The 12,510-nt window shown below is 36.1% G+C and overlaps 1 protein-coding gene across 1 annotated transcript in view; it reads right to left on the reverse strand.

The window, feature by feature from the left end:
- Positions 1-4,801: 4,801 nt before the first annotated feature.
- The window catches only part of OVCH1 (ovochymase 1), a 59,680-nt gene continuing 51,971 nt past the window's right edge, over positions 4,802-12,510 (reverse strand). The window contains exons 23-26 of the mRNA XM_054442366.2: positions 8,737-8,862; positions 7,603-7,738; positions 6,818-6,956; positions 4,802-5,696 (exon numbers count right to left, since the gene is read on the reverse strand). Coding sequence (XP_054298341.1) covers positions 6,821-6,956; positions 7,603-7,738; positions 8,737-8,862 — 398 coding nt within the window. The 3' untranslated portion in view covers positions 4,802-5,696; positions 6,818-6,820. The remainder of the gene's footprint in view (positions 5,697-6,817; positions 6,957-7,602; positions 7,739-8,736; positions 8,863-12,510) is intronic.

The following is a 12,510-nucleotide window of genomic DNA, read 5'->3' on the forward strand; positions in this document are numbered from 1 at the left end:
AGTTGCAGTAATTGCCACACAAGTCAAATCCATTAGTTGGTCAAAATGAAACATTTTAGACAATATTTCTTAAAAGAGCCAGACCCGTGGTGTGAGCCTGTAGTCCCAGCTACTGGGGAGGCTGAGGAACAGGATTGCTTGAGCCGAGGAGTTCAAGGCTGTAATACACTATGATCATATTTATGAATAGTCACTGCACTTGAGCCTAGACAACATAGCAAGAACCCGTCTCTTAAAAACAACTTTTTTTTTTTGAGATGGAGTCTTGCTCTGTCATCCAGGCTGGAGTGCAGTGGCGCGATCTCGGCTCACTGCAAGCTCCCCCTCCTGGGTTCATGCCATTCTCCTGCCTCAGCCTCCCGAGTAGCTGGGACTACAGGCGCCCAGCTAATTTTTTGTATTTTTAGTAGAGACAGGGTTTCACTGTGTTAGCCAGGATGGTCTCGATCTCCTGACCTCGTGATCCGCCCACCTTGGCCTCTCAAAGTGCTGGGATTACAGGCGTGAGCTACCGCACCCAGAGGCCCCCTGTGACTTAAAAAAGGCATTGGTAGTAGCGGCTTCCTTCAACCTCCCACTACCCTAAGATTTCTAAAGCACCCTTCAGAAGATGATGTAATCTCATCTGGTTCCCTCTCTTGTGAGGCAGGCTGCTAAATGGTTTGAATACGGTCATGAAGCTCCCTGTAACTGCTTTACTATGAATCCATTTCAGCTTGTAGAACAAGACATATTTTTCCTCCTTCTTTTCCCTATTTATAGCCATAAAATTAGAAATGTTTACTCACTGGGAAAAATTTAGAGAATTTCAAAAAAATTACTCATAATCTTATAATCTAAAGATGTCCAATTAAACATATTGACCTTTTTAGACCTGTATTTCATTTACTTTTTAAACAAATTTGAATTATATAGTTCATCCTGATTTTCTCACTCAATATGACATGTAGGGTGTTTTATTTTAAAAATTATGTGACAATGCTTTATTTAATGGCTGCATAAATTTATAATTTATATTATATTTTTCTTAATTATTTAGACTAAGATTTAGACTATTTTCCATTTTGGCCACTATAAAAATGCTGAATGAATCTAGTGTGTTAACATCTCTGCACATACATAAAGCATATTTTAATAATATAAGTATAGCTAAAAGTAGACACCCAGTACAACTTTATGAACTTAGTTTTGAAAAATATTTCTCTAGAAAACATACTCCAAGTTATACCTCAGTGAGATGAAAATACATGTTATATAACATTTGACAAGTATAATCATTCTTCAAAATTGTTGTCAATTTACCGGTTAAATTTTCTCATTTATTTTAAAAAGGCCAAACATTATGTTTTTTATTTATGTATTTGTCTATAAATTTCTCACTCAGCTCATTTTGTGCCCAGAATTTATTCCTTCCAGTGGGTTCTTGGTTTTGCTGACTTCAAGAATGAAGCTGCAGACATTTGCAGCGAGTGTTACAGCTCTTAAAGGTGGTGTGTCCAGAGTTTCTTCCTTCTGGTGGGTTCGTGGTCTTGCTGACTTCAGGAGTGAAGCCACAGACCTTCACAGTTGAGTGTTACAGCTCTCCAAGGTGGTGCATCCAGAGCTGTTTGTTCCTCCCGGTGGGTTTGTGGTCTCACTGACTTCATGAGTGAAGCTGCAGACCCTCGTGGTGAGTGTTACAGCTCATAGAGATAGTGCGGACCCAAAGAGTGAGCAGCAGCAAGATTTATTGTGAAGAGCGAAAGAACAAAGCTTCCACAGCGTGGAAGGGGACTCAAGTGGGTTGCTGCTGCTGGCTCAGATGGCCAGCTTTTATTCCCTTATCTGGCCCCACCCACGTCCTGCTGATTGGTCCATTTTACAGAGTGCTGATTGGTCCGTTTTACAGAGTGCTGACTAGTCCGTTTTTACGGAGTGCTGATTGGTGCATTTACAAACCTTTAGCTCGATACAGAGCGCTGATTGGTGCATTTTTACAGAGTGCTGATTGGTGAGTTTACAAACCTTTATCTAGACACAGAGTATTGATTGGTGCATCTTTACAGCGCGCTGATTGGTGCGTTTACAAACCTTTATCTAGACACAGAGCACTGATTGGTGCGTCTTTACAGAGTGCTGATTGGTGCATTTACAAACCTTTAGCTAGACACAGAATGCCGATTGGTGTGTTTACAATCCTTTAGCTAGACAGAAAAGTTATCCAAGTCCCCACCCAATCCAGAAGCCCAGCTGGCTTCATCTTTTAATTTGTCATTTTTAAAATTAGTGTATATCATGGACAACAGTGATTCTGAATTGTAATTTGAAATTGGTTAGACCCTTATTTATTGTACTTAATAATTTTTTAATATTATGAATCCTCTAATTCTAAAGAAAATCCCTCAGTGTTTAATACTCGAGTTAACTAGAGGTAGATCAAGATGGTCATAGTCATGGGTGAATTATCATAAGGGTGATAATTCGCTTCAAAACCATCTCTAAGTTTAACTGATCATACACAATATTTTCTGAAACAAACATTCTAGTAAATGTAGTTTGCTATAGCACTCATAGTTTTCAAGGTTTCAAATCAAGGATCCTAAGAACTAGTAGGCTTTCCATGATTACAGGAAAATCCTGCCTTCTTTAGTAAAGAGATGGCCAAAGGATCAATTTCATTGTGACAAGAAACAAGAGATTTAATTTAGATTGTGTAGTAACTGGTATGTAAATATTCAGTAACCTTTCTTATCTATCAAAAGAGGCTAATGGTTAATCCTGTGTTTTGTGTTCTCAAAAGCACTTGGGTCAACAGTGTGTCATTCTTTTGAAAAATAAGTGGAAAACAGAAGGCACAGGCTCTCTGGTTTAACTTTAATCAAGACTAAGTCAAAGGTATCTAGGGCCTATAAATTTATTTTACAGATTTTAGCTTTTCTATTATTGATCTGTAAACACTTCTTATATTAATTACTTCAGACTTTTCTCAGCATAGTTGAAAATCCCATGTATTTGCTTTTTAGTTTTGTTTCTGTGGATGCAGAAGAGTTTTTAATTACACAGGAACTTATTAATTTGTTTTCTTCTACTACTTTTATATGAGAAAGTCCTTCTCCATATGGTTAACTACCAATATTTTCCACTTTTAATGCCTTAGGTAAACTAACTCCTTTATCAGCTATCGTGTAATGTGAAGAATAATTTTATACATTTTCTGAGTGGTAATGCCAAATTAACCACATACAATGGTCTTAAATTTTCTAGGGCCCCTTCTAATCTATTTTCAATCACATGTTTCTTCTGATAGTTTTAATTACCATTGTTTTAAAGTATACTTTAATATCTGATAGAGCAATTCTACCTTAACCATTTGGCCATTCTTTCCCCAAGAGATTTTCAGCTAGTGCTATTTAATTTACAGGATAAACTTTGGAGTTAATTTCCTCTTCATCCCTCCAGAAAAAAAATTCCATTGGGATTTAGTTGGAAAATATATTTTTTAATTAATTTGTGTTGAATTAATATGAGTTATATCTTTCAGTTTTGGAACATGGTACTTTTATCTATGCAAATCTTTGTGTGTTTGTATGTATTTGTGTGCCCACACAGGCACCTTAATAAAGTTTCACAGTTTGAACAATAAATCTCAAATTTTAGGGTTATTCCTAGTTATCATATGGCTTTTATTACTAAATGTAATTGAAGTAATTTTTCCCTTATATCTCTACATTTTACTGCTATGGTTTTAAGATTATAATTGCTATATAATTTGTATCTATTTTTTCTAATTTACAACAGAAAATCTTAATATATAATACATTTTAATATTCAATTTTCCTTGTGTTCTTGGGATAAATCCTATTTGGTTCTGTCAAACGTTCATCAAATAATCTGCTGAGGTCAAGCATTGACTTAGCCCAGAGGTGGTTGAGAGTATACCACCCTGGCACAAGGGTTATTTTCAGCAGAAAGCAATTGAAAATAAAATGTAGACAGAAGGAAAACTCTCTGCCCTCCCACTATCTCCACTAGGAAGGGCAGAACAATTCTTAATTAGAGACAAATCTCGACTCTTATCAGCCCAGAGACGGCACCAGAAGAATCTACATAACAAATCTTTCTAAAGTAACTTTTATTTTCTACAACTGTCCCCAATATATTCACCTTCCTACAATATGCCACCCCTAGAAGCTCAAAGTCCTTTGCCTTTAGAAGCTCAAAGTCCTTTTCCTTTATTTTGTCACTTATTTATTGTTCTTTTGTTAAGATGTTATATAAGCCCAAGTTCTAATCACCTCTTTGAGTTACTCACCACTGAATTTTCCCATATATGCATGATATATGTGTTAATAAAATTCAGTTTTTCTCTTTTTAATATGTCTCTTGTCAGTATCATTGCCAGAGTTCCAGCGAATGAAGCTAAGATGGTCTGAGAAAAAAAAAAAAAAAAAGCAAAAAACAAAAAACAAACTTCTCTACACCAACTAAAGGAAAAATCTCTATCTCTACTACAACTACTGCTACTCTTCGGTACTTCACCTCTCACGCCAGATGTATGGGATTTTTTTCCCCCCACAACAACTGGGTATCTTACAATTCAATTCCACTCTGACATTATCTACCTTGGGTTAGCATGGACTGCACAGGTTAAGAGCTCAGTTTCACAAGACTGCCCTCACTCCCCACTTCAGATGCCAATTGCAAGTCCAAGTTGTCACATGTGCTACTGACAGCCCAGCAATAAATCAGAGGTTCCCATGATCCCCTCCTCAGGTTTGATAATTTACTAGAACAACTCACAAAATTCAGGGAAACACTTTACTTGTGTTTACCTATTTATTACAAAGGATATAATTCAGGAACAGTCAAATGAAAGATGTATAGGACAAGATATGGAGACTGGGCACAGAGCTTCAATGTTCTTTCTGGGTATACCATCCTCCCAGCACCCTCCGTGTGTTCACCAACCCAACTTTATGAACTCTCCTTTTGGGGTTTTATGAGGGCTTCATTACATAGACATGATCAATCACATCATTGGCAACTGCTGATTAAGTCAATTTCCAGTCCCTCTCCCCTACCCAGAGGTTGGGCTATAAGTTCTAAACTTCTGATCACAGGATTTGTTCCTCTGGATAGATGGGTAGAAGAGAAATATTTTTTTTCCTTCCCTATACCCCAGAGCTTGTAAACCTTAATTAGAGAAATTGAAATAGAGTCATAAAACTTTTGGGGAGAAGGAAATAGAAAATAGTATGTTTTATGAATTAATTCTAAGTAAAGAACAGATATACAGTTGATTAACATTACAAGTAATAATTGACATTGCTAATGTACTCTTCCTTCTCTGTCCCCTTCTTTATTTCTTTGTTTTTCCAATCTTTGTGTGCCCTTTCACCCACAGAAGAGGCAATGGGGAGACAGTCTAAACTTCTCCTCCAAGCAGCACAATTTTAAGAACAGGAATCATGATAGATATTTCTAATCCAAGTAAAACACAAGCTTGGTTTCTTAGTATTGATTAACATGCCTTCTCTTATTTAATTCTCAAAACAACCTCATGAGGCAGTGCATGGTAACAGGTGTTCTGTAGGGCAAGAAAGATAGAAGTATACATCATTTTCATAGATACTGCAGTCTCCCCACAAGAAGCTGTGGTCTTCTTGGTGCTGAATTGGCTTAGGAGCCAAGAAAGCTCAGTGCTCATTAACATTCTCCTAAACAGAAACACAAATATTCTTAATGCACTTACTTCTAGGATGGTATTGTAAATCTGAAGAATAAATAAGACAGCAGCTTAGCAATTGGCTTTTTTACCCACTCTGAGAGGACCCTATCTGCATGGAGAGTGACACTTGAATCTGGGCCCTTCTTAGGAAGGCAAAGGCCAGCAAAAAGCCATACATCCTCTTTCTCTGGGCTTTTACTTCATCCTTGATTAAGTAAACTGGGAATTCATAGACCATAGTGTGCATGGTGGTGGGGTGTTTCCTCTCACAAATGAGGAAACTGAGTCTTAGGAAGATTTGAGATAATTCCCAAAGTCAATGAACTAGTATGTGGTAGAATTGAGATATGGACGCAGAACCATCAGATTTCACAACTCTGGACTTCTATATCCCATAGTGTCCAGAAATGTTGGTTGACCACCCAAAATCCTTTTCCATTTCCCTTCTCTTTAGTCACCTTCTGGTCAGGCATGGCCATGTGACAATTCTGGCCAGAGATTTAAGTCTGCTACAGGATTCTTGGAAACATGTTTGCTTTCCTGATAGGGATAATCCTCCCTGTCCCTTCTTTCATCAATGTAATGATGAGAACTGAAATAGCCATTATGCAACCATTAGGAAAAGCCAAAATAATTGAAGTACCTTTAGTGCTGGTGGAGTTCAATTGTTGAACTAGCAGTGTGTCTGCATTTCTCTTTGAAAATAATGAGTTTAAATTACAGTAACCAGGCTTCTAACTACTACCAGTTGATAAATTCATGTAATACCTTTTGCTGTGATTATTTTGCCTTATTAATTTTATAGTCTTAATTTTCTTGTATTTTTGTCTAAAACTGCTTCATTCATTCTTTATTTTTAGTATTTCTGAGCAATTTTAATCTAGGTATGATCCATGTAAGAAACATTGTTGGACTTTGTTTTTAACTAAACCTGAGAAGATTTTATATCTTAATTTTAAATCTGGCACAAGTTTAACAGTAAGTCTATTTCAACATCCTAGAAGAGACTAGTGTATGTCACATGTAAGCCACATACTGAATATAAAACAATCTAAACATGTTTCATCAGAGAAAAATCAGTAGAACAGTGATTCATGGGAAATCAGTTACCTATTAATTTTTTCCTGGTCCAAATCCTTCGTAAACATGCAGATGACCATGACAGACCAAAGTTGTTGGCTTCATCGGGAAGTTAATAATATTAAGCTGAATGACGTGATTTAAAAGGGCTACTAACCTCCATTGGCAACTATGGCATAGATGAAACAAAGTCAGAAATTATTTCTAAACAGAATATATTGTTAGTTATTTTGCTCAGAAATTAATGCATCAATGTTATTGACCCCCAGTGAGCCTTATTTTTTGTGTCTGTTTCCTTACGGTTGTGAGAGAGAAAGATTTGTACTTTAAATTATATCAACTTTATTATCTAATATGTAATTTGCCAAAATTTGTAAAGTTCAGACACTAGGAATGGCTGACCAACTGTGTGTATTGTTTTAAGTTCTGATTGAAAATTTTTAAGAACTGAAGGACCTATATGTGCCAAAATTTGCCCAAAACTCCCACACATCATTTATTAAGTATCTACTATGTGCCCAAATATTTTACATACATTATATCAGCCTCCAACATTCTTTGTAGAGATTTGACTTTTCACTTTGCTAATACATGGTCTATTTTGTCGAGAAAGTACAATTTATAAACAAGAACATTCTTAGGTTTTGTTTTGTTTTGTTGCCATATTAAAGGCCATAGATTAGGGGTTACCTCAGAGTCTATTCTTTATGGAAAAAAGGTGAAGAATAATGTTTTAAGCAAATACCAAGTGCTGATGTCAGTCAAGCAATTTTTTCCACACACTTCTTCCATTATAATAATCATTCCTTCCTTACCCCATAGTAGTTCTGTGAGAATTTCTTGGGATCTGCATGATACCTTCTGGCTTGGTCAGAAGAACATCCTCACAAGGGACCAAGTGCTCTCTGTTTGAACTTTGGGAAAGTCTGGTTATTTTACTGTCCTTTGGACCTAAAAGAACAGGAAGAAGAGAAAATGAGAATAAAACCAATTTTTAACGGGCGTTCTATATGCCTTTTCAGATCAAGGTAAACAGCTCTCTTCCCTAATTGTCCTGGGAAAACAAGTAATTATTAGGAGGTGGTTGGTTTCACTGAAAATTTTCTCCATCTTAAATATTCAAAAGGTATAGGAAACAAACACATCTCTCAGAATGATCTCTGACATAGCCTAGGGTCTATGGAAGATTATAGGACACAGCTATAGATAATAACTGTTAACTGCCTAATTCCATCTGAAAGCAGTATTCTTAATATATTCTTCCAAGAGAAAACTTTCATATGATATAAATGCTTTATTACTTATTTAACCTTTTCCAAATATGCAGTATACACAGGTCTAGAAAAACATATTCTCAGCAATGCTTTTAGGTGCCAAGGGGGGAAACTAGCTTTCAGTTGTCTACATCAAGAAAAAAAAAAAATCTCACTAATTACATTTTCTAAAGTTCAATCTGACAATTCTGAATTACAGTATTTACACTTATAATGCTAGAATCTAATATTTGTGTAGTTTGTTTTCAAAACTTACTCTAATCTTTTATTATATCACTACAAAGAAAATTCTAATCAGAGATAATAAATTGTCCAGAGCTAATCAGCCATCTAAGATTTAGAGCCCAAATCTTCTGAGCCACAAGAATTACAGCTGCAGAAAACATTCTTTGTGGTATAAAATTGCAACCACAGACAAAAGTTATCTTGCAAACAACATATCTTAGCCATTTTCAGAAATCACATACAATTTAATCAAGTTATCCATTGAGCGGTTTCCCTTTTGGATCTGATCAAATCTTAGGTGACTTAAGTAGATTTTCCTTTCAAACATATACTCATTTCCCCACAGAAACATAATTTCTTTCAAAATGTTGTATATGTTTGGAAATATTCCTAAATAGAGTAATATTGATTTCTTTAGCCTTTACAAGTTTATAAAATAACCAAACATACCTAGGACTTTCAAGACAATATAGCTTATGCCAAATGCACCTTGTACAAGGGCATGGAATGTCACCCTCACCAGCGGTCCAGGACTCATGAGAGTCATTGAGTAAAGTCTTCTCCCATGTAATCCACCTAGGTTAAAAAGTGAACTCTAGTAAAAAATAAGAATGAAAATTTTACAGCAGTTTCTATATTTTAGGCAGAGCAATTAATTTAACCCACGAGGTAGGAATTGATTCCATTCTGTAAAATGATGAAACAGGACTCCAGAACATAAGCGACTCACTCAATGCCACAAACTAGTGGGGTGGGAAGCTAGGATCTTCAACTTGGGTCCATGTATCCAATATCCGTCATTATCTACTATGTTGCAGTGCTTCCTGAAGGACAGTAGGTAGCAAATTATTTTATCTTTAAAATGACTGATGTGACCTTTTTCTCCTAGAAACGTAACCTACTTATTAAAAATACCTCACCATGAAGATCTATGATGGAAAACATTTTGTACCTGAAAATTTATTATTTCCCTATAGTCAGTCTTTTATTGATTGCCTTGAGAACCTAAGTCAAAGATAGAAGGGAAAATTATAATCATAATTCTAAAATGATTCAGAGGGCTGATTAAGCATGTGTGGAAAGAACCTGTGAGTTTCTTAGGATCAAACTCTTTTACATTAAGAATAATTCAGTATCATTTTTTAACATTTATTTAAATGTCACCTGCTCAGAAAGATATCTGCTGATTGTACTACATACAACTAGGTGGCACCGACATCCCAGATACTTCTTTTCTCCTTTCCCACTTCATTTTTTCTTCCTTAGTTCTTCCATTTAAGATAGCGTATATTTTATCTTATTATGTGTTTTCTCCCTGCTAGAATATAAGCTTGATAAGGGCAGAAAATTTTATTTTTTCCACTACTGAATCCTCAGAACCAAGATGACTCAGTCCGTGGCCCATAGTAGGTTCTTCACAAATACTTGTAGGGATGAAAGGAGGGAAGGGATTAGAGCCAAGAAAGAGAAAAGAAGAAAAAGCATTCATTGGCATTTTAAAGTATACGATGGTGAAATACTATTTGAAGAATGACTTAATATTTATTTGTAGCAAATAGAAGTGAATGTAACTTTTAAATGTATTGCTACCTTTAACAGGGAGAAATATAGCATTTTACAGTAAAGAATGCTATACAATTTAAGTAAAGAATAACATTTCCATTACGGTTTGCTGTTCTCCTAGATATAATCTGAAGGGACAGAACAATTCCACAAAGCTCAAGCTGACAATTTCAAAAATTAAAGAAATGCTAGGTTGGAAAATTATAGGGATTCCTCAGGTAATCTACAATGAAGTCAAGCAGGGTTTTCAATAGGCAATAATGATAAAGGCAAGTTTCCCCAGAAAATGTGTCTCTCTGTATAATAATATAGTATATTATAGAAATAGTGCTATCAATTGGGAAGAAAAGACTTTTTTTAAAAACGGAAGCAGGTATAGAGTCACTTTACCATATGAGAAAATATATTTCAGCATGATTTTAAAAGTTTTTTTTTTAATTAAAAATTCTGACCTCAGAATGGGGAATAAATTTTTAAGCATGAAAGCAATGAGATAAAAATCAAAGATCAAAGACATGTATGGATACATTTAAACAACTAAATTAAAAAATTTTTACATTAACATAATAACACAAAAGCAAATGACGATACTAAGAATAAGCATTAGGAATAAATTAATGACAAAGGAAAGCATTAAGAATAAACTTATAACAACATTAAGAATAAGCATTAAGAATAAACATGACAAAGGAAAAATATCTTTGTATATAAAGCTCATAAAGCAATAAAAAGAATAATACTCAAACTTAAAAAATGGACAAAAGATAATGGCAATTAGTTTTAAAAAACAAGCTGGGTACAGTAGCACATGCCAGGTATTTGGGAGGCTGAACTAGGAGGATCTTTTGAGCCCAGGAGTTTGAGGCCAGCCTGGGCAAAATAGGGAGACACAGTCTTAAAACCAAAAAAAAAAAGCATAAAAGAAATTATCTCCATTAATGATTATTTTTAAAGGAAAATTCCCTATTAAATTGACATATTGGGTTCTGGGCATGGTGAAAGAAGATCCTAGGCACTGCTAATGGCAGTGAAAATTAAGTTAGTCTTTCTGAAGAGTAATTTAACTTCATGCAAAAAACAAACTCAGCAAAAATTCATGAAAAAGAAAATGTTCCGAGTCCCTAGGTGTTGACCTCATTTGGAAGTATACAGAAAGGAACAGAAAGCAAGGTCTCTGCTCTCATGAAGCTTTCATTTTAGTCAGGTAAATGAAGATGGTTTCATAGAGAGATCAAAGCTACTGATGAAATGAAAGCCAATGTAACAGACAATGACTGTGGGAAGGAATGGATGATGCTGCTTTAGACTGAGAGGCCCTCTTTGAGGAGGTGACTATTCTCTTGTTCACTTATTTATGAAGTGCGTTCTATGTGTTGGGCACTGTTCTAGGCACTGAGGCTTCTTGATACAAACAGGCAAAAATTCCAGCTTTCATGAAACTCATACTCAATAGGGAAGACACAGATAAGCCATAATCATGAAAAAATCATAATGTGTTAGATTCTAATCTTTTAACCCGGGACTTCAAACTTTTTGGCACCAGGAACTGGGTTCGTGGGAGACAATTTTTCCACAAACAGTGGGAGGGATGGTTTTGGGATGAAACTGTTCCATCTCAGATCATCAGGCATTAGATTATCATAAGGAACAGGCATCCTAGATCCTTTCCATGTGCAATTCACATTCCTATGAGAATCTAATGCTGCCACTGATCTAACAGGAGGCAGAGCTCAGGTGGTATTGCTTGCCCGTTGTTCACCTCCTGCTGTGTGGCCTAGTTCCTAACAGGCCACGAGTTGGTACTGGTCTGTGGCCCGGGGGTTGGGGACCCGTGTGTTAGAAGATAATGAGTGCTCTAAGAAAAGGGAACTGAGAAGTCTGGAGGCAGGGGCGTGATGCAACTTACATCAGTCAAGGTTGGTCTCATTAAGAAGGTGACATTCCATCAAGAATTGAAGGACATGAGGCACAAGGATGAGAAGGAGCTCTTCAAAGTGCTGGGAATAGACAATGGCCCCGAGGTAAGAATGAGAGGTATTGGAACCCATGAGCTGATGGAGAGGCAGTCTTCCAGGGAGTGTGAATTTTATTCTAGCTGCAAGAAGCCCTGGAGCAGTTCTAATCAAGGGGGATGGAGGAGGTGATCTGATGCTAGGGGGAAAATGTGCCAAGCAGTTAGGCTAATTAATTGTGTCACTGTAGTCTAAATTAGATTGTACTCATAAAGAAAGATTCTTTAAGCAAACATTTTTGCTTTCTAACCCAGTGATTTAATCTCTCAGAGTTTAACCTAAGAAAACAACCCCACCCTCAGAGCAGTTTCTCTGGCCTCTATGCACTTCAGAATCAAGCATAAATATATACCACACACATGGACAATGACATATACAAACTGATTTTCTTTCCAGATTTCCCCATTAACCAAATTATTTCAATCACCTCCCACCTCCCTCCTTACTGCAAGCCAAAAAGCTCTCATTACACCTGTGCAAACAGGAGGCAAATTTGTTTTGTTGAACAAAAACAGGTTTCTCTGTGCATGAAATTAAAAATGAGGGCAGGCATGTTTTCACCAGATCTTTTCAATCCTGCCGCTTTAAAAGCCTTTAATGTATTTTGCTTTATTTTTTCATTCACCTTCCTCCCCTGCTCTATTTTTAA

The sequence above is a fragment of the Pongo pygmaeus genome, chromosome 10 (assembly GCF_028885625.2).
Source record: "Pongo pygmaeus isolate AG05252 chromosome 10, NHGRI_mPonPyg2-v2.0_pri, whole genome shotgun sequence".
Taxonomy (NCBI): Eukaryota; Metazoa; Chordata; class Mammalia; order Primates; family Hominidae; genus Pongo; species Pongo pygmaeus.